Source organism: Podarcis raffonei, chromosome 12 (genome assembly GCF_027172205.1).
Source record: "Podarcis raffonei isolate rPodRaf1 chromosome 12, rPodRaf1.pri, whole genome shotgun sequence".
Classification (NCBI taxonomy): Eukaryota; Metazoa; Chordata; class Lepidosauria; order Squamata; family Lacertidae; genus Podarcis; species Podarcis raffonei.
The window spans coordinates 13,983,232-14,005,144 of NC_070613.1; the positions used below are offsets into that span (position 1 = coordinate 13,983,232).

The following is a 21,913-nucleotide window of genomic DNA, read 5'->3' on the forward strand; positions in this document are numbered from 1 at the left end:
ATTGATCCTATGATCTTTCAATATTTATTGATTTAATTAATTTATTGCATGTATATCTCACCTTTTTCTCCAAGCCACTCAAGGTAAGGTACATGGTTGTGCCCTTCTCCCATTCAATCCCTACAACAACCCTGTGAGATACTATGTTAGGCTGAGAGGCAGTGACTGGCCCAAGGTCACCCAGAAAGCTTCATGGTATCCAGGGAGCCTGTGGCACAATGAGTCAGTGTATCTGGCTGTTAACCAGAAGGTTGGTGGTTTGAGCCCATCCAGGGACAGCTGTGGGCAGAATTTCTGCATTGCAAGGGGTTGGACTAGAAGGCCCTCAGGGTCCCTTCCAACTCTACAATTCTATGGCTGAGTGGGTATTTGAACCTTGGCTTCCTAGGTCCTACTCAGACACTCTAACCACTAAACCACATCAATGTTACAGGCATTCCCCACCAGTTTAGCTCCTATATGAAGTTACAGTACCCTATGCACAGGTACTGTGCAAGGTAGCAAAACAGGATTTGACCTTTATCCGCATCATGTCTCTTTCCACCCATGCCATGGGTGCCATGTGTCCTACCTGGTTTTTTGCACATGTGCACACAGAATGCCTATTCATCCAGAAACAAAGGCAGCCAAAGTCTACTCAAGAATAGGCTTTCTTAGCCTGAAACAAAGGGCTGCCCAAGTGTCAACTTAATGATATATTCAGAAGAGCATATAGTGAAGCTGCCAATTATGTGCATCAACAGAGTCGAGGCTGCTGCATAGACACTGTGGACATCATAATAATAAAGGACAGGAGCGAGGAGCCTCAGGGTTGGAGAATGACTGTGGCTCTCCAAGCCTCACTCTCTGGCACTCAGAATCTGTCTCCCTAGGCCATACGCCCTCAGTGGCCTGGCCAAGCATTTTTGCCCAACTGAAATGTGTCCATGAACTCAGATAAAAGCTCTCGCTTAGAGACGGGCATGTGAGTGGGTGTAGAAACTAGCCTACTGTACCGAAGGTAAAATTGACATTTGTTGCTCTGCCTACCACTGACCCGTGGTCCATGGAAGGCTGTCCAGAAGGCAATGCGGCTTTCAGACTGAAAAAGGACCCCCATTTCTAATACAGGAGAGGAACTGTTTTGGCTCTATGGCTTTACTATCCAATTAATGCACTCAGAAAAGGAGGTATTTTGGTGAAGTAGTTAAAAGAGCAACATCTTACTAGGTATATCCTGTAGGGTAATCATTGAACTGTGATTTTAGTATCTGTGCTGGATTTGCTTTGTTCTCTGTATCAGAGACACGTCACTGCTATCTAACTGCTTACACAATATGCAGTTCAGGGCCACCTCTGGACTAGTACTTTCTAGAACTAACAGCATTTATAAAATTCATTTTAGTATCAACAACTGAATTGCACAGTCATTATATAACTTATATTATTATGTCATTATATAACAATACTGGACAGAATCCAGTATTGTACAAGCAAACTTCATGATGTGAAGCCCCACTATATGAATTGGACTTCTCTCCTTCCTCTTGCAGTACCCCAAAGAACATTGTGAGGGTTGCATGGAAGAGGAGAGGAAGGTAAAGTTCTACTTGTCCACAGATGGCATCGGATGCAACCCTTATAAATATGTATTTTATTACACAATATATGTTTTTCCCCCCAATGTTGCTAATTTTCTCTTCTCTGGGATCTACTTTGTTTGTTTACCTTGAATATTGGTGTGTGTGTCTGTGTATGCATGTGTATACACAACGTTTCACAAATTTTAATTTTGGAAATGTGGAATCCTTGTCATGTTTTAAAGGCTTATGGGCCAAACAATGTATCTTAACCACACAAAATAAAAGGCAGTGTTAATTAGCCAGAAACATACCTGTGTGCATGATGACAATGGTCAAGTTCAAAAGGTGTGCTTGAAATTCTGAATCACCAAGGCCAACAGCTATAACATCTTTGCAAACTGTCAGGTAATTCTACATATGAAAAGTTGAAATATAATAAGATTTTTGTGCATGACCAGTACTTAATATTTAGATGCAGTTATTAAGCTTCTATTGAGATTAAAGCATGCTTGAGATTAGGAAATGGATGACAAGTTGTTACCAAGCTAGGAAATACAAAGTTAAATTTTTAAAATTTCTGTTTAAACATTTTTGTCATTTTAAAAAAATAATCCAGTATTCCCTAATGTCAGCTCATTTTTGACAGTTTTAATCCAAAAGAAGAGTTAATAGGCTTTTGCTATTGGATCAACTTTTATAGGTGAATAAACAAACTTTACAGTGCTGCCCTTCAAGCAGAATAACTGGAGGGCAGTTATTTTATAGACATAGGGAGCTTATTTATTCATCCCATTAGCTAATATTAAAATTACATGTTTTTTAAGAAGCCAGACTCATGTTTTATCACGCATTTCCTAAGTAAATAGCAGAAGAGTGCTTTGAAGGATTTAGCATCTACTGTACAGTCCTTTGTTCCACTGGCTTTTACTAGCACAACTCTTGAGGAACTCACCCTTGTAAAAACCAAAAATGAACGACAAAATGATCCTGCAATCGATATCAGACATCAAACCACAGTTAAGGAAGCTTAGCTATGATTTATCATGGCTTCTGATCTGACATCTCATGACCTGAAAGCTAGTCAGCAAATCAGAGTCTAAGGCCATGGTTTGAACAAGTTTCTGTACAAATTGACAAACCATAGGCATGGCAGTTAGTCTACCTCTAAAGGCTGTTCGCCACATAAACAAGAGCACAGAGCTAAGGAAGAGAAGCAACCGTGAGTATCTTGGAAGAGTGAGATAAAAATATAATAAAGTAAAAGGAAACAAATCATAGATGAGCACAAGCAGCTCTAAATTATGGACTGCACCTGTGTTTCTCTGGTGTGAGGTCTCAATTGAGCCAGTGTGAGGTACTGCACTAATTCAAAATACATGAGAAAACTCCCACAACATGCACATACATTTTACCTGAACCACCAGCTGAGAGGTTTCACTGGGCTGCTCTATGTTGCCTTCCTCTTCATCTATTTCAAAAGCAGGCAGAATGCTACTTTCTATCCAAGCTCCTGCTTTCTCCAAAGCTGACAGGTACTCCTGCCCTTCAGAGGCAAACTGTTAAGATGAAAACAGAAGCACACAAATATGTGATATAATATATTCAGATTCTGAGAGCTATTGCTGCTCAAACGCAGAGCAACTCTTGACATGACAGTACCTTATATTGAAGATGTATATTTAATCTGCAATACAGACTGAAGGCTCTCAGTGCAGTTGCAGGGTAAAAGGGAGGCCTTGCATCAGATCCTCTACTAGAAGAGCCTAGAACATCCTGAAATGTAAAAATCATACTTAGGAAGAAAACAATCTGAACATCCTGCACAGAGATTTTGAGGAGTGGAGGATATTTACGAGTACAGGTAATTCACATCTTAGGCGGGGGTTACATTCCTGGCCATCACACACATAAGCAAAATAGTGTGAAGTTAGAACAATCCCCAGAACTGACAACCTGAACCGTAAACCAATACAAAAGAGGCTAATTATTCATTCTGTTGAGAAAATTACACTAGGCAACCTAGCTACCCAATTCTGATGATGCATTTGATGCTCACCCTCAAATAAAATGTTAATCCATACACCTGAAGTAAACAGTATCGCCCATCTGGCATATTGCCACATTGCCCACTTTAACCTGGTTTAAGTGTCGCTCCAGCAAGCATATATTAGCATGCATTGCATCATCCTGTTCAAACTGTTCCATTTTATTACAGAGCTTGCACAATAAGATACGAAAAGGCTTGTGCTTGTGAGGAAATACAGACACATCACTGTAGTCAAGATCTTTCTCATGGTAGTTCCTGTATTAAGTAATCTGCACAATCCTGCTGCTCCTTGCAAATGCAAAGGTTCCAGGTTGGAACAGAAGTATAATTATCATATATCATTTATCTTTTGGAAATCTTTGACCAATATTATCAAGCAATGTTAATCTGAACTGACATAGCCTGATAACACTATGTATGCATTCTGAACAGAGATGAAGATTTTTACATCAATTTGACCCACAATAAAAGATAAACTCTTAGGCAACATATGAAGGCTACATTTTGTTGGAATAAGTTGCTTCAAAGGTTTACTGGGTGATTATGGAGCAGAGAAAGCTATCCACAAGGCAGATAACAGCAGAAAACCTTATATGTTACTTGCTGGCATTAATTCAGACTGCCATACAATACTGTGGAAGAGTGAAATCTAACCTTTGCAGCTTCAAGAGCTTTCAAAAGATGGTCCAGCTTCTCTTTGGGGAGTGACAGGAGACATTCCCGATTCATGTAATGAGTCAGCAAATACTCCATATAATCAAGCGCCAATTCTGGTTTCGACTCATGTGTCTCCTGGATACGTACTCGCCGTTCAGAAGTGCCATTACTCTAAATACAAAGAGAAAAGAGCTCCTTTATATTTAAACAGTAGGAAGATGTCATTTTAAAATGTTAACTAAAGCAATGATCCATCTACAAAAGGTGCATACGGCAATGATTCAAAGCCCAACTTTTTTTTAAGTATAATTTTTATTATTTTCTTTTTTGACACAGTACAGTATTTCAAACATTACATTAACAATATACTCTTTGCTCTGCCAAGTTTCAAAGCCAGACTTTTAACACACCTCTCTTCCAACTGGTTCAGCAGTTATCCAATCACAGATTAATTCAAGAATGTGTCCCACTTTCCCCCAACGACACAGACAGTCAAGAAGGGAAGAGTATTGGTTTTCAGTGGCACCATTTTCCAGATTCTTCAGTTTAGAGACCACACCACAACTAGAAACAAATGCAAACACGGCACGTTAGCCATTTAAGTACATAAGGTTACCTCAAAAGCCTACACAACTTTTCAACATGCCTATGGATCAAAATAATCCTTACTAGAATCAAATCTGCATGGCACACACACAGTTGACAGAAAAAGTTTCTATCCACATTTGCAACTATAACTAAATACATAAATACCTGAATGTAGGAATAGCAGCAGGAGTCATGAAAGATGCAAGGACAATTATTGGTGACACACAACGATCATCCTAGGTTGAAACAAAGAACAGTCTAATAAGGAATTTCTAAACATTTGGTAAACAAGGCCACTTACAAAGAGAACCAAATGGTGCCCCTCCATTTTCACAGCAAGTTCCTAATTCATTAAGATTCTCCAAAAGTCAGGTCAAGAATTATTAAGCCTGATTCATATTGGTACATCTTCTATACTTGACTGCCACAAGTTTGGCCTGCCTAGACTGTGCTACAAATATAAACTAGCAATGCTGTTAGATCTTATGTACATTTGGCTTGAATATGTTTACTGTTGTACTTCCCAGTGCATTTTTTACAGTTTTGAACAGCACTGAATAAAATGAATCTCTGATCATTGAGATCTATGAATGACAAACATTCCATATGAATACATTTATATTTATAAAAACTGAAAGAGCATCCATGCATTTAAAGTTACAGCAACGTTATGATTTAATGTTTTAGAGCAAATACAGAGGCAGACCAATAACAACACATTTGCAAAATTTCCACCCCTTTCTCTTATCTACAGGATGTTGGATGCATGTACTGCAGTTCTTCAGTCTAATGATCTGTTATGAACCACCCTAGGATCCCTGGATGAAGGGTGGTATGCAAATGTAATTCATAATAGTAATAACAATTATTACAGTGATGATGAACTGATTGTCTTGTACTTCACAGAATTCTCTTATTCCTACTGTATTCCCTCTACACAAAAACCCAAGCAAGTTCCTTCTTTCTGTTTTTAATACCTTTGCATTCTTTCCCCCATACCTGGTGAGGGACAAGGGGCCACAGAATAAAGCTTGGGAGATAAGTGTTACTGTGAGTTGAAGTTCAAGGGGGCTGTTCTGTTTGTAATTGTACCCTTTCCACAAACAGAATGAAACCTTTGCATCCAATCCATCTATAGGAATTTTAAGTGTACCTCACAGGAGACTTACCTTAAACACTTTTAAATATTCAGATAGTACAGAAGCAAATTTTCGGACAATATGGTTTTTGGCTCCTTCGTTGCGATTAAGTGGTTTTTGAATGCTTCTCCACAGAATTACAATTATTTCAAGTAAGCCTGCCATGGAAGGTATGTCATCAACTGACAACACATTATGTGGCACCTGAAATGTAAACAAGTGAGGATTATTATGCAATTTCTCTTGCACAGTGCATCTCAAATTAGGCTTATAGGCTTTTTAAAAAATGGAACGAGCCTTCTTGCACTCATGTGTATGTTAATACAACAGAAGTTGTCAGGGATTTTAGAAAGAAAGCAATTTTAGAAGTTTGCCATTATCTGAGAGGGCCAGTGTTCCAGGAATCAAGGGGGAAATGAACATTAACTGGTTTTTTTCTTAGATCACGTAATAATACCCATTGAAAATTAACATCCTAGAATCTAGATTTTATTGCCTTAGAATTCCCAAACGCAACACAGAACATAAGAAGAACCCGTTGGATCATGCCAATGGCCCATCTAGTCCAGCATTCTGTTCTCACACTGGCCAACCAGATGCATATGGGAATACCAAAAGCAAGACCTGAGAGCAACAGTTCTCTCCCAACTTGTGATCCCCAGCGACTGACATTCAGACGCATACTACCACCAACAGTGGTAGGAGAACATAGGTGTCAGGGCTGGTAGGCATTGATAGAAGCTGGAGATACAGAAACAAGATGAGGACCCTGAAAAATGAATGTGGGGCCAGGTAGAGTGAGGGAAACCAGCATTTCAAAGCAAGCCTTTCCAGAGACTGCAAAAGAAAGCCTAAAGAAAACACAGTAATAGTAATAATAATAAATAATAATAATAATAATATAATTTATACCCCGAGCATTTGGCTGGGTTTCCCCAGCCACTCTGGGCAGCTCCCAACCCAAGTAATATTTCTTATGAATTTATTTTTTACTTTAGAAAATGCCTAGACCAGTGGTGGCCAAACTCGGCCCTCCAGATGTTTTGGGACTACAATTCCCATCACCCTGACCACTGGTTCTGTTAGCTAGGGATGATGGGAGCTGTAGTCCCAAAACATCTGGAGGTCCAAGTTTGCCCACCCCTGGCCTAGATGAATATACAAACATTGTAGCAGTTTATGGGTTAGCAATTTAGCTGCCAGAACGAAATTATAGTTTAAATCTGGTTCAGGTGCTGACAGTCCAAGAAATAATCAATATGGTACAGAGTGAACACACCTCACACAGGCCTGGTTCCACAGTAAGGATAACATAGCCTACTAGGACAGAGTGTGCTGGCTCCTAGATAGGAACTTGCAGCTGCTTTGCTCCTTTCTGGTCTGTCCTACTAACTAGTTTTCTAGGTTTGGACAACACACTAAGCCAAACCTTGGTTTAGCAGCTGTGCTGCAACTGGGGAACATCACATCCCACATCAAGCACCAAGGAACACTCTTGGTAGGTGAAACAGTGAACAGTTGTCCTCTATATTTTGCCCCAAAGAGCAAGACAGAAGAAAGGCTCAGGTCCCGAGTTCAATCCCTGGCTGGGAACACCCCGTCTGAAACCATGGAAAGCCACTGCCAGTCAGTGTAGACAATACTGATCCAAGTTCGTAGACATCATCTTATTCTCCTAATTAGCATTTTTATCTTAGAAACTGTGTTGCATTCTTACACTCATGTTCTCTTTCTCACTGTCTTCATCATCGCTGTCAGATGCTTTTAATCCCTGCCGGATACAGGCGTTCAAACAGCTCTGAATGGTAAGCATCAATTTAGCTAAAATTAAAGAACAAAGCGTGCAATTGTGAAAGATAGTGTAAAACAGGAACAATTTAAAGTAGTGGGCAGCAAAGCAGTCAACCGAATCATTACTTACATTCAAAAAAAAAAGAGTAAATTTAAACATTTAAAGTCTTCAATGTAAACAAAATATAAAAATGAAAACAGTTTAATGATAAAACACGGTGCTGGTTAGAGCTTAATATTTTATTCATTCTATTTCTTGCTAGTGTTTTTAATTGATTTGTAAATGGCCTTGAGCATCTTCATGGCTATATATTTTAATATAAAATAAAAATAAATTATTTAAATGTGGCTGAAGTTAACACCCTGTATCACTCAATGGCTATGCACTGAGGAGGGAGTTAAGTACGATCTCCATTTAAAAATAAATAAGCCAAGTAGATACATAATGCATGCATATAAAAGGTAGCAATAAGAATAAAAACCCCATATAGGTCTCTCTCTCTCTCTCTCTCTCCCTTCCCGGCATTTATAATTTGGCACAGAATTTTCAGAAGCAGCTACTGGCCTACGAGCATTTACAGTAAGAGCTACTACACAATACTTTTGCTCATAGATTCTTTATTATAAACCAAGCCATTAGCTCTCCAGAACTTTACCTATGTTGGTTGGGCTGGTGTACTCATAAGCATACTGGTAGAACTTTCTAGCCGCTGCTGGGTTCATTTGGATTAGTGTGACACAGCGCTCACACCACACTTCTTCCGGTTGATCGATGGGCATGAAAGAGCTGAACAAGAGATTTACTATGCGCCGGGACACAGGCCGTGAATCAATCTCAAGGCGAGTTAAGAGATGCTCTATAGGACAGATTTTCCAGAACTGATTTGTGAGGAATTTGGAGCAGGGCAGTGTGGAGGTGAGGAAGATGAAGAAAAATAAAAATAAAAAAGTAATCATGATTACATTATCTTATAATCCCATTTTGTCTTTTTTTACATGATGCTTTTTCTAAAATCTCTATTCAAAACACTCCTTTACAAATCCCCCCCCCCCCGGATCATCACAGCCTCAACCTTTCAGCATTTCTGCTAGTCAATACTATTATTATTTCTTACCCGTCCTTTACCATAAAGGTTACAAGTTGTTCCCACAAACCTATGCAGGCTCCAACAATGTAAAAAGACAATGTTAAAATCAACTAGCCCTCTTCCAACTTGTCCTTGTCCTGTATCACACCTTGTTATCTACCTCTGTCTGCATCCAATCTATGGAGTTTAGATAAGGCTTCTGGGAACAGAATGCCACATCTTTATTGTGGCAGTTCCAGGCACACTATTGGGGTTAAAAACAGAGCAGGGAGCAGAAGATCTTATGCATGCAGTTATTCTACACACACTGGTCTCAACGCACTTGCATGAGTATGAAAATGCTTTTTTGCAGCAGGTTGAAAATGGGAAACCTGTATCACAGCTGAACAGCTATTTGGATATTTCTTCCCTTTTCTCTCTTCTCTCTTCTCAGCACCGTTAGGAATGGGCCATGGGCCTATTCTTCCTCCCACAGGTGCAGAAGTGCCGACAAAGAGACTCCATTTATTTAAGCAAGACTATGGATGCTAAAGCAGAAACAGGTTCCATATCCAGGGTCAGGAGAGCTTGCAAATAATTGCGTTCACTTCTCTGACCATAGAATCATAGAATCATAGAATCATAGAATCATAGAGTTGGAAGAGACCACAAGGGCCATCGAGTCCAACCCCCTGCCAAGCAGGAAACACCATCAGAGCACTCCTGACATATGGTTGTCAAGCCTCTGCTTAAAGACCTCCAAAGAAGGAGACTCCACCACACTCCTTGGCAGCAAATTCCACTGTCGAACAGCTCTTACTGTCAGGAAGTTCTTCCTAATGTTTAGGTGGAATCTTCTTTCTTGTAGTTTGGATCCATTGCTCCGTGTCCGCTTCTCTGGAGCAGCAGAAAACAACCTTTCTCCCTCCTCTATGTGACATCCTTTTATATATTTGAACATGGCTATCATATCACCCCTTAACCTCCTCTTCTCCAGGCTAAACATGCCCAGCTCCCTTAGCCGTTCCTCATAAGGCATCGTTTCCAGGCCTTTGACCATTTTGGTTGCCCTCCTCTGGACACGTTCCAGTTTGTCAATGTCCTTCTTGAACTGTGGTGCCCAGAACTGGACACAGTACTCCAGGTGAGGTCTGACCAGAGCAGAATACAGTGGTACTATTACTTCCCTTGATCTAGATGCTATACTCCTATTACCAGAGGTAAGAGCAGAAAGGAAGAGCTCAAGGCTCATTCCTGATCTTGCCACACATAAAGGGCAAGTAGCAATGGTCAAATTAGCCTAAAAGTCAGCAGTGCTTTAAAAAGGTACTAACATCTAAACATACTTGTAAGGAACATGGCCAGCTTTCAATTGACACATTGACAGACCCTTTACTCTGCTTACTGAATTATGTAAAATATGCCACCTTCTATCAAGAAGCAGCATTATATATTATGTGTGGTCTGAGTAAATAGAATGATAAGGAAAATTTGGATTATAAAACTAACAATATTGAAAAAGCAAGAAAACTACAGTATAAGGAGCCCAGCACTGAGTTTATACAGAGTTATAAATTGAGCATTAACTTTATAATGATTATATAATCATTATAGTAAATTTAATGAATTCAAATAAATCAACTGAAAATTAATTATTATTATATATTATACTTTTTAAATAATAATTAAAAGAATATAAATTGCATCAATCCAGTGTATTATACACTTATAAATGTGAAAAATGTGAAAATTTTGGAATCTTGCAAGTGGGGAAGGGAATCAAATGGCACATTGCTTAACCATTACTTATAAGTATGCATAGCAACATGTGCCTGAAAAACAAACTCTCCTTTTTTCTAATATCAGTGTAGGTTTATCAGTACATGTGCAAGGATTGCCCTTCTTTCCCCTTATAAAAATCCAAGTCCTCATCATCATATGTATATTCCAGTAAATGCACACCCCCAAAAGATCAATGAAAAAGCTGCTGGTGCAGACACAATAAAAATAAAGTACTTTTCTAAGCCCCCACCCACAGAGACTTCTATTAGTGCTGTTGTAAACAACATAGGAATAAATAAAGCACTCAACAGATCACAGACATGAGGACTTCCGGCGAGGCAGCATGGCGGCTGCAACAGCAGAAAAGAGCTCCTGAAGCCAGCCAGAGTAAAAGGCTCTGTCTGGCCGACTCCGGGACTCCCAGGACTGCTGCTGCCAGCGGAGAGGAATTGGGGGTGCCCGGGGCGTCTATCAAAGGAGCCAAAACACCCCCCCACAACCTTGATTGAGCCGGTAAGGCACCCGACCACCCCCCCCCAACAGCCGAGAGGAGCTCCAAAACCAGGAGGACAGTGGAGCTAAGGCAAAGAGGGAAGGGGGAAAAGGGGGGAAAGAGGAAGAAAAAGAAAGAAAGAAAGGAAAAAGAGCCCCAACTTTACCGCTGCTGCCCCCATCTGTGCCTACGGGAAAGAAGAGGAGACGTAGGTGGGCAGAAAAAAGGCTCCGGAAAAACACGTGGCTGAGCCGACTGCAGCCTCCAGCGGCAAGGAAAACAGAGGAAAGCCGCAAGAAACTACCCCTTTTTTTTTTCCCTTTTCTTAAATCCCTTTTTTTAACCCCTTCCTCCCCCTCTCCCTTTTTTTTTAAAAAAAAAATAATTCTTTTTTATTCCCCCCCCCCCCGCCATATACCTACTTTTATCACTTCTCTTTTTAAAAGAGGGGCCACTGCTGCAGCAGCCACCCTTACTTTTTTACAAACAAAAAATAATAATAGTAATTAGGGGGAAATAGGTTGTTTTTTAAAAAACAACACACACACACAATTCCCCCCCCTCTTTCTAAAGCCCTTTCTATTCTATTTGTTAGCTTGTTCTTGAGGGGGGAACCTTTGGCCCCCAGCTACGACCACCACTCTCTTTTAAAACACAAATTTCCTCCATATCACTACTATTGCTATTGATACTCTCCCCCCCCCGTTTATTTCTCTCTCCCTTTTTGCTCTCCTCTCTCTCTCCCTTCACCCCCCTTATTTTTTCCTTTTATCCCACCTTTCACTCCAATCCCCCCTCTCCCCCCTCCGTCTCCCCCCTTCTTCTTTCCTTCTTCTTCTTCCTTTTTCTCCCTCCACCCTTTACATATAGCCTATTTGTCTGTCTCTATTTCTGAGCGCACTCCCAACCCCAACTTCCACCTTAACTGGACCCCAATACCCCTTTTGGGTATATACAACCCCCTCCTAAACACATATTTCCCCTGGCCCCACCCCTCTAATCTCTTGTATCTCTACCTGCTAACCCCCCCCCTTTATATGCACTGTCTGTCCGTTAGTCTATCCATCTCTGCTTACCCGCCCCCCCCCCATGACCACCTAATCCAAACGCTCTGTAAAAGCCACCAGCCAGCAACGCCTGATCAGCCCAGCAACCCAACAATACCCAGGAATCACCACTGCCACAACTCCTAACCACCACACGCCCTACTCCAAGAGGACGCCAAGCCAACCTCAAACCAAAACCATTAGGGAGACTGAGATGACACCAACCAGGGAGATGGCAAACAATGCTAATACCGTAACTCCCCTTCAAGATGATGACCACCCAGTAACGAAACGAGATCTGAGGGAAATGGAAGCAAGATTAGAAGCACGATTAGAAGAAACACTGAAGGCCACAATGGCTCCCATGCAGGTACTAATCAACAATCTAACCTCCAAAGTGGAAGCTCTAGAGAACAAGAACCAAATGCAAGAAAGAATAATAGAGCAATACCGGGAGGAGAACGCACGTGTGAACAAGAAACTGGACGAACTGGTAAACCAAATGGAAGCAGAACACAGAGAGATGAAAATTAAGCAAGCCGACCTTGAAGACCGCAATAGACGTTGTAACATCCGCTTCCGCAACTTTCCTGAAAAAACAGAGGAGAAAAGCCCAGCAGACCTAATTATACGCTGGCTGAAAAACACAATCCCAAACCTGAAACTTGAGGCAGATGACTTGGAGAGGGCTCACAGAGCCCTAAAACCTATGCCAAAACCCAGCGCCCCCCCAAGAGACATCATTGTATGCTTCACACGCTACAAAAAGAAGGAAGAGGTATGGAACAACCTCAGAAACTCAACCAACCTTCGATATGGAGAAACCCCCATTCTGGCCCTACAGGACCTATCTCAGGATACCCTAAACCGGAGGAAAAGCCTGCGCCCATGCACCCAGCGTCTCCAACAAGCAGGGATCAAATACCGATGGGGCTTCCCCTTCCGCCTCATTGTAACAACCAATACAACACAACACATGGCTACCAACATACCTGAGGCCCTGCAACTACTAAAGAACCTTGAACTCGACCTCCCACCGGAATGGCAACCGACAAACCCACCAAGTGACAGCCCCAACCACGAGGAAACAACAGCAAACAACTGGACGACGGTACAGAAGAAAAAGAGACAACAGAAGCGGCACAACAACGCAAACCAATACAGACAAGCATCATGCTCAGAACCGTCCCGCCGGCCATACGACACAAGAAACCAGACCAAGATTAACCAAACCAATTCATCGCAGATGGACAACCCTACAATAGCAACAACCGCAGCTGAATGAAGCAACCAGGAAGAAACCACAAACTGAAGGACTGGTGATTCCCCCCCCCCGTTCCCCCTCTCTCCCCCCCCCCAAAACATAGATTTAGTTAACACCATCAACATCCCCCCCAGCCCCGCACCCCCACAGAAATCCCCACCCCAACACCAGTCCAGACGACCTCAACCACATTCCCCATCACCCACACCTTCAACATCTCCATACTAGGGAAAAACAACTCCTCCAACCTTAATAACACAACCCACAATCAGGCTAAAATCTGATAAAATCAACCAGCACTATGGTGGCACCAGAGCGTACCAGCACCCACACCCCCACCCCAACACACCAACAATGTTGCTCATAACATTGGCAACATTGCTTATGAACCTTATACTTGACAGCGACGTTACAAAGTCACTTCACACTGTCTCACTGATCTCCCCCTATCGCAAACAACAGGGGGGATGGCCTGTCCTTGAACACGGTCTTCCACACCAGCTGAGACCTAGGACCAACCGGCTAAATGCCAGATGGTCTAAAATACCCCAAACAAACACCTATATGACTACATATAGGAAACTCTCTACAACTTACCCCCTACTCTTTAACCCAAATCTTACTCTAATCCCATTAGCCCTCCACCCACCACACCCTAGGTCAGCGCAACCCCACTGGTTCCTTAAACAACACGAAGAGAGAGACACAAGACAACCCGAACGGGTTGGCAGGGAATCGCCCCACATAATAGACAAGCAAGATGGCTAACCTAAAAGCAATTACATTAAACGTGAGGGGGCTGGGAAACCCCATCAAAAGAAAACGCATCACCTCATACATAAACACCATGAAACCACATATCACCTTCCTACAAGAAATACACAACCCACCCAAAGGCAGCAAACTCCTGAGCGACCCCCGCTTCAGTCAACAGTGGGTCGCACGAGGCTCAGGGAAAGCTCGCGGTGTAGCCATAATACTCAGTAGAGACCTGAACTTCACTGCCACAACAGTCCTCAAGGACAAAAAAGGCAGATTCATTTTCGCTAAAGGGACACTAGATGGCAAAATCAAACTGACAATCGGCTCCATATATGCCCCAAACGCGAAACAATTAGAATTCTTCCAGAAGACACTAAACAAATTCCTCTCCTTCTCTGAAGGGGAAGCAATCCTAGGAGGGGACCTCAATCTAAATATGAAAGGTATATCCCTGAAAGACATCCACCCTACAACCCCATGGGCAACCTTCCTCCGAAGGAAACCCCCAACAACTAGGAACTCCTACAAGTTACTAAAAATGCTAAAAAACAGGGGTCTCTACGACATTTGGGGTGAGCAAAACCCGGGAGACATCAGCCATACATTCCAATCGGGACGTCACGATACAGTGTCCAGACTGGACAGCATTCTGCTCACACAGGGTCTGATCCCCTCAGTGGAATCAACAAACATAGGTAACATTAAAATCACAGATCACGCCCCAGTAGAAGTCACCGTTAAAATAGGAGAAGGAACACAAACCACCCCATCATGGTCCTTCAGTCCCATCCTAACTACAAACAAACAAATTAGAGAGAGTCTCACAAAAACCCTCCAAAACTACTTCAAGGAAAACGATGTAGACAATATAACAACCCCCCTCCTATGGGACACAATGAAAGCGGTCACCAGAGGAGCTTGCATAAAAGAGAAAACATCCCTTAAAAAACAAACCTCCTCAAAAATTAGCAAAATAGAACAAGACATCACAGCCCTCTCAACACGCTACAAACAAACAGGATCTAAAAAACTCCTCAAACTTATAGAACAAAAAAGGAGAGAACTAGACTCCCTAGAAATTAACAAAACAATGATCAACATTCTATATTCTAAACAACGTTTCTACGAATATGGAGGGAAAAACTCCAGATTACTAGCAAATAGATGTAGGAAAAAAGCACTCAAAACAAGAATACACTGCATCACCAAAAAAGACGGCAACATAACATTCTCCCCTGAAGAAATATCCTCAGAATTTGCAGAATTCTACTCCAACCTATACACCTCCCATAACCCACCAGAGAAGGAAATCAGAACATTTCTAGCAGGACTGACCATGCCTACCCTAACTGATGAGGAACAGGAATTCATGGACAGCCCTATCACCCCAGAGGAAATAGAAGTGGTCCTCAAAAACCTGAAACCACACAAAGCCCCAGGCCCAGACGGCTTCACAGCAGAATTCTATAGGAAATTCAAAGAACCCTTGATGCCCTACATGACCCGCCTATTCAACGACATCATAAAAGGGGGCCCCACTCCAAAATAGTCTCCATCCCAAAACCACTAAAAGACAGCCTCAAAGTAGAATCATACCGCCCAATCTCATTAATAAACCAAGACTACAAGATATTCACATCAATCTTGGCCAACCGCCTAAAAATCTTCCTACACAAGTTAATAGCCCCAGACCAGACTGGCTTTGTCCCTGGCCGCAATATAACAGACCCCATCAGGAAACTACTGAACCTGATCGAACACAGCAAGGCAACTAAACTCCCATTGACAATTATGTCCCTAGACATCCTCAAAGCCTTTGATTGCTTAGAGTGGAAATACATATTAGCAGTACTAACTAACATGAAATTTGGCCCCAACTTCCTACAAACCCTCAAACAAATATACTCCCAAGCCTCAGCAAAATGCAGAACTAACAATATGGATTCTAATACTATAGCTATCCAAAGAGGCACGAAACAAGGATGCCCACTGTCTCCCTTCTTATTTATCCTGGCTCTGGAACCCTTAGCAATCCGCATCCGAGCAGCCACAGACATCAAGGGAGTGGAAATAAAAGGCAGAACCTATAAATTAGGGCTCTTTGCAGATGACCTAATGGTCACAACACCAGACCCCATAAGCACAGCAACCTCCCTAATCAGAGAACTCAACACATTTGCAATGGTGTCGGGCCTACAGGTAAATTTTACAAAGTCAGAAGCTATGTGCTTCAACACCCCTCCTCACACCCAAAAAGAACTCACGAAGGTCACCAAAATAAAACTCTGCCACACCAAGTTCAGATACCTAGGGGTACAAATAACCAGAAACCTCAATAAACTGTACCTCCACAACTACAAGCCCCTGTGGCGACAAATTAACAAAGACCTAAAGAGATGGAATAACATGAATTTCACTCTCTCAGACAAAACAGCCATGATCAAAATGATCACACTCCCAAAACTAACCTACCTATTCCAAACCCTCCCAATCTGGATCCCCTCAACCCAACTCCGCAGTTGGCAGAGAAAACTACACTCTTTCATCTTCTCACATAAAAAACCAAGAATAAGCCCCAAATACCTGCACCTCCCCACCTCAGAAGGAGGATGGGGAATCCCCAACATAGAAGCATATTACATTGCCAACCAAATACGCCATATAATCCCATACATACTAGAAGATGAGACAAAACAATGGGTACACCTAGAGAGGGACACAATTGAAAATACCTGCACCACAACATACCCACTCCTCCCAAACAAACTAAAGAAAATTCCCACAACACTTAACAGGTACACACAGACCATGCTCAAAGCATGGAAAACACAAATAGGCAAACTATCCCCAACCCCATCCCCACTAATCCCCCTGGCGTACCACCCATTATTCCACCATGCAGCACAAAACCTCCAGATAAAAACCTGGCGAACCAAAGGCTTATATCGCCTAATAGACTTTTATAAAAATAACAAACCCTTGTCAACACAAGAAATACAAGACAAACTAGAAGACACCCAAATGCCCTGGTTAACACAACACCAACTACATGCCCTCTTAAACAACCCAACAGTAAAATCAGCAGCAACTAGACCCCTGACAACCTTTGAAAACCTCCTCCTAACAACAAAGGGAAACGGTAAAGGGGCGGTATCCGCAATATACAAAATACTACTCCAAAACCCCGCAAATCCCCTAGACGCAATCAAAAAACAATGGGAGAATGACATAGGCTATGAGATTAACCCCACTCAATGGACCAGAATGTGGTCTAAACCCCCCTTTAAATCCATATCAACGAAAAGAAAAGAACTCACACTGAAACTCACCTACAGGTGGTACCTAACACCAAGGAAACTAGCGCTAATACACCCAGGAACCTCACCAAAATGCTGGAGAGGGTGCACCTCCACAGGCACATACCTCCACATGTGGTGGGAGTGTCCCAAAATCCAACTATTCTGGACAATAGCCATACAAGAAATATGTAAAATAACTAAACAAGTATTAGACGTCACCCCAGAATTGGCCCTACTAAACATCTTCCAAGACAACAATGCCCATTTACACCACAAAGAACTCATAACCCACCTACTTTCAGCAGCCAGAAACACCATAACCAGACACTGGAGAGACCTGTCAGGAGTAAGCATGGACCAATGGTACCAAATAGTATGGGAAACAGCCCTACTAGAAAAATTAACTAATAAACTGAAACTGACACGGGGACAAACAGAAGAAGACACCTTCACCCCGGTATGGCTCCCCTTTATCACATACACAGCCCAACAGGACAACGACAATAATCCACCAACAGCATACAAATCAATATGGCTAACCTGATCCAAAACACCCACCCACCTCACTCACACACGAAAACAAAGATCACCACAGCCAATCACAAACAAACAATCACACCCTAGGCCAACCCCAACCTCTCTCACCACCAAAGGAACACAAGTGAACAACACAAGCACGCTGACACCAAACTCTACATACATTAAGCATAACAGAAACACCGCTACCCGACCCCACCCCCATCCATCTCCCCTCCCTCCACCCCCTTTCCTTTTTTTTTCTTTTTTCTTTTCTTCTCTCCCTAATGCCTCATCAAATGAAACAGATTTGTAAAATTGTTACATGGAAGAAAAAAAAAATACGAGGCATTACACTTACACTGTAAAACAAGAAAACCCTTAATAAAATATTTAAAAAAAAAAAAAACAAAAAAAAACAGATCACAGACATACAATGATATTATTGACCATAGATCTTCTGATCCGATTTGATTCTAAACTAATATCTTCATATTTCCTAAAAGCTGTTGGAATACAGTTGTCCCTTCTGGTTCTATTTCTTCCTAAACAATTCAGCAACATCCCAGCTCTTGGTATCCAGTAAATGCCCAGTTGAGTTCTCACATCTTTTCCAGTTAGGGGCAGTTTATTTTTGCAGCTACAAAGTACCAATAATTTGTAACTTATGTTTAAAAATAATCAGGAAATAACAGAATACAACTGCTGGACATACAATCAAGATAATTGCCAGAAAAACTGCAAAAAAGAAACCGGCATTTTTAAGGCACTGATTAGTTTAAAATACAGCAATAGTAAATAGTTCGGAGTGAAGTGTTAATAGGTTACCTGCACCCCTATTCTTTTAGGATTGTTGCAGTACTGATGAATGTACATCTTTCAGAATAAATTGCCTAGTTCTATGCAGCCTGTCTGCAGCCTAGCAAACCTAATTTATCCTACCTTAGCAGCCTTGACAGACTTAATTTTCAGCAACATATCAACGAAAGCCACTCTAACTTTCTCCGAATTGTCATGGAGATTGTATTTCAGGGCTGGCAGGAGCTGTTCCAATAATGGGTGGGTTAGTACGTTGTCCAAAATTATAGGCAAGCACTGCAAGAGAGAAAAGAAAAAGACCAATAAAAGGTTATCACAAGAAAGCAGGGAATACAGAACTGAAACTATTCTAATTGCTAACCACATGCAGCTTAGAGAACTGGCTCTGGAGAATGACAAAAAGCAAGGAAACACGTTTTATTAAAACATGCCATTTAAATGCAAAGTGGTATATGTTGTGCATATAAAAATTGTCCTATTAATATTCCTTCTAGGGATGTGCTGCTGAACTGGAACAAAGACAGCAAATATATTTATGCAGAATAGAAGCATTTAAAAGGTTTGGTACATCTATTGATGTTTTTATTCCAGTTTAAGGTATGATTTGGTTAGCACACATTTCTGCTCTGGAGAACTTTACTATTACAGCATTGTTCTAGTTAATAAGATTGTGTTCTCATTCCAATCAGAAGTACCCTGTTTTAACAAGCTCATCACTAATCAGCAGCATGATCTTTGCATGGCAACTATTTCAAAGCTTATTTTTAAAAGGGAATAGCATTGGCTATAAAACAGAGCTTGGGAACTACTGCCTTGTAGCCTGCTCTTCAGCCCAGCAGCCTCTCCTCTGGGCCCTGGTTTTTCCCAGGCCACTTTTTCCTGGCTGCCAAGCTGCCTTCCTCCACATAGCTGAGCAGTGTGTGTTGTGGGGGTAGGTGGAGTAGAGGAGCTCTGAGAGGAAATTCAAACCTGCCCTTTACACACTGCTCAGTGGCAGGGTGGCGGGAACGGCTGAGCCTTGCATCAAATTGCTCACAAAAGAAGAGATCGCTCCAAAACCACTCAACGCATTTCTGAGTTGTGCATTGAGAAAAGCCAACTTTTTCAGCAAGCAAAATGAAAGCAAAACAGTGTGCTTAATCAATTTTTAAACTATCCTGCATTGAAAGATCCCTGGACGATAAACACAAATGAAACCACAAAAATTCAATAGCACATTAAAATCATGCAGCTGTAACATTTAAGAAAGAATTATATCAATCCATCACTAAAGTACAGCAAGAAAACAAACAAAAATGACCCCAAACACCTCCATCTGTCCCAAATAACTTCACAAGTAGTTCTAAGTAGAAGACATTAAAATGGTCTAAAAGTAAGGTTACGAGGACATGGGTTACTGTGGCTAAGTCATTCCTGATCCAGGAACGGCTACCACTGAGGCCACATGGGCCTGTCTGTAGTGACAATGTCAATCAAGCAGTACCCCCAAGCTAAGAACCTGCTCCTCTGAGTTTGGAGAAGAAATTGCAGGCCTGGGTTTGGATGCAACTCTAATGCTAACCATGCCTTAGTTCCTGGGAGCAGCAAGGAGAGAAACCAAGTATCTGTGAGTTTAGCCTTGTGCACTAGCACACTATGTGTTCACCTTTAAATCATAGTCATGCTTACCTGTGCTAAGTGACATTTGAACCAAGCCAATGAGAAACTAATCACTAAAAGAAGAGACACTTCATTTTGTTGTGAAGGCACTTACTTTAAAAACAGAGCATCTAACATCAGCTGAAGTTGCATCAAAAGAAAGATCTTCAATTAGAGTTTTTAAGAGATCAGCAAGCACATTTGCAGGAATCATCTCCCAATATTTGAATGCTATTTTACTAACACCAAGCACACCTGTTGAGCGGACTAGAGGTTGAGGATCTCCTAAGAGAGTCTAGAAGCAGGGGGGAAATAAAGAATATTAAGTCACAATTTCCATCCAGTTTTCTGTGCAGCTGGACAGCTCACATTTGACAGTTTGTGAAGGAGACTTTATCAAGGGATGATGCCTTAGATATTTTCAGAAATGCAACACTTAAGTGAGTTCTTCCATGTCTATATTTTCCACCTATATGGGCTTTAAAGTATGTCTTCATCAATACAGTGATTTCTTGCTCTAAAATGTTCATTATATGTTAATCTTACAGTATTTAAGTTTCTGTGGGAGCCAATGATCCAAATAAATGTGTATGTACATTTATACAATAACATTATATTCTAGTATTGAAGGGAAGAGGAAGAGAGAAGCAATTGGCTTTCACTATTCTGATAGGTTCTTATCAGGCTAGATGATAGGTCACTATGTTTTCAGTTTTTTTACTTTTAGATTGCTTTGTAATTATGAAGATGCTGAAAAGCTCAAAATAAAGCAAGACAGCTACTTGTAAAAATAAAAAAGCACTGATGTCTCCAATTCCATTTTCCAGCAAAATGGATTTCCTTACTTTTTGCTAACCTTAAATAAAACTAGCTTGATGGAGGGTGGGGAGAGAAACACACAGTAGACTTACAAAGAGCTCATCAAATTGCCTTTGGATTTCATTTTCCATATCTTCTTTATTAAAAGATGGATCAAGAATTGGAAATGCATCAACAAATAGCAATGCTGCATTTGATCGGACTTCCGAGTTTCTGGCCTGTTACAAAGCAGGAAAGTAGTCAAGTAAATTATAGTTATATAAACCATGGACAAAGCAAATCCTTAATGCCTAAATCATTGTCATGTGTTAAAAGCAAGGGTGCACAGTGAGTTTAAGGTGTGAACCCGCAGCAGTGTTAATGGTCCCATTTGAATTCAACTATAAACAATAGTTTAACCTTAGAAGAATGAGCCTAAGAAAGCCTCGGGCTTATTTGCCCCATCTCTTTCCAACCCGCCTCCAACACAGCCAGGACAAGCTGTTCAGAAGCTTTTGCTTCCATTTTACCTCAATTTTCTCCACTCAATGAGATTATAAAAATATAATTCCGTTTCAGACCTTTAAGTAAACGGCAACTACACTAGACTTTTCTTCCCTTTCCACACAGCAGCAGGCAAGGGAT

At 41.4% G+C, this 21,913-nt stretch overlaps 1 protein-coding gene across 5 annotated transcripts in view; it reads right to left on the reverse strand.

The window, feature by feature from the left end:
* NCAPG2 (non-SMC condensin II complex subunit G2) overlaps window positions 1-21,913 on the reverse strand; it is a 42,780-nt gene that overhangs the window by 9,780 nt on the left and 11,087 nt on the right. For all 5 annotated transcript variants that reach the window (XM_053409488.1, XM_053409483.1, XM_053409486.1 and 2 more), the window contains 12 exons: window positions 21,382-21,507; window positions 20,586-20,765; window positions 18,956-19,108; window positions 8,441-8,663; window positions 7,711-7,814; window positions 6,024-6,197; window positions 5,020-5,090; window positions 4,677-4,830; window positions 4,264-4,437; window positions 3,222-3,335; window positions 2,975-3,118; window positions 1,874-1,973 (listed from right to left, as the gene is read on the reverse strand). In XM_053409488.1, the coding sequence (XP_053265463.1) occupies window positions 1,874-1,973; window positions 2,975-3,118; window positions 3,222-3,335; window positions 4,264-4,437; window positions 4,677-4,830; window positions 5,020-5,090; window positions 6,024-6,197; window positions 7,711-7,814; window positions 8,441-8,663; window positions 18,956-19,108; window positions 20,586-20,765; window positions 21,382-21,507 (1,717 nt within the window). The remainder of the gene's footprint in view (window positions 1-1,873; window positions 1,974-2,974; window positions 3,119-3,221; window positions 3,336-4,263; window positions 4,438-4,676; window positions 4,831-5,019; window positions 5,091-6,023; window positions 6,198-7,710; window positions 7,815-8,440; window positions 8,664-18,955; window positions 19,109-20,585; window positions 20,766-21,381; window positions 21,508-21,913) is intronic.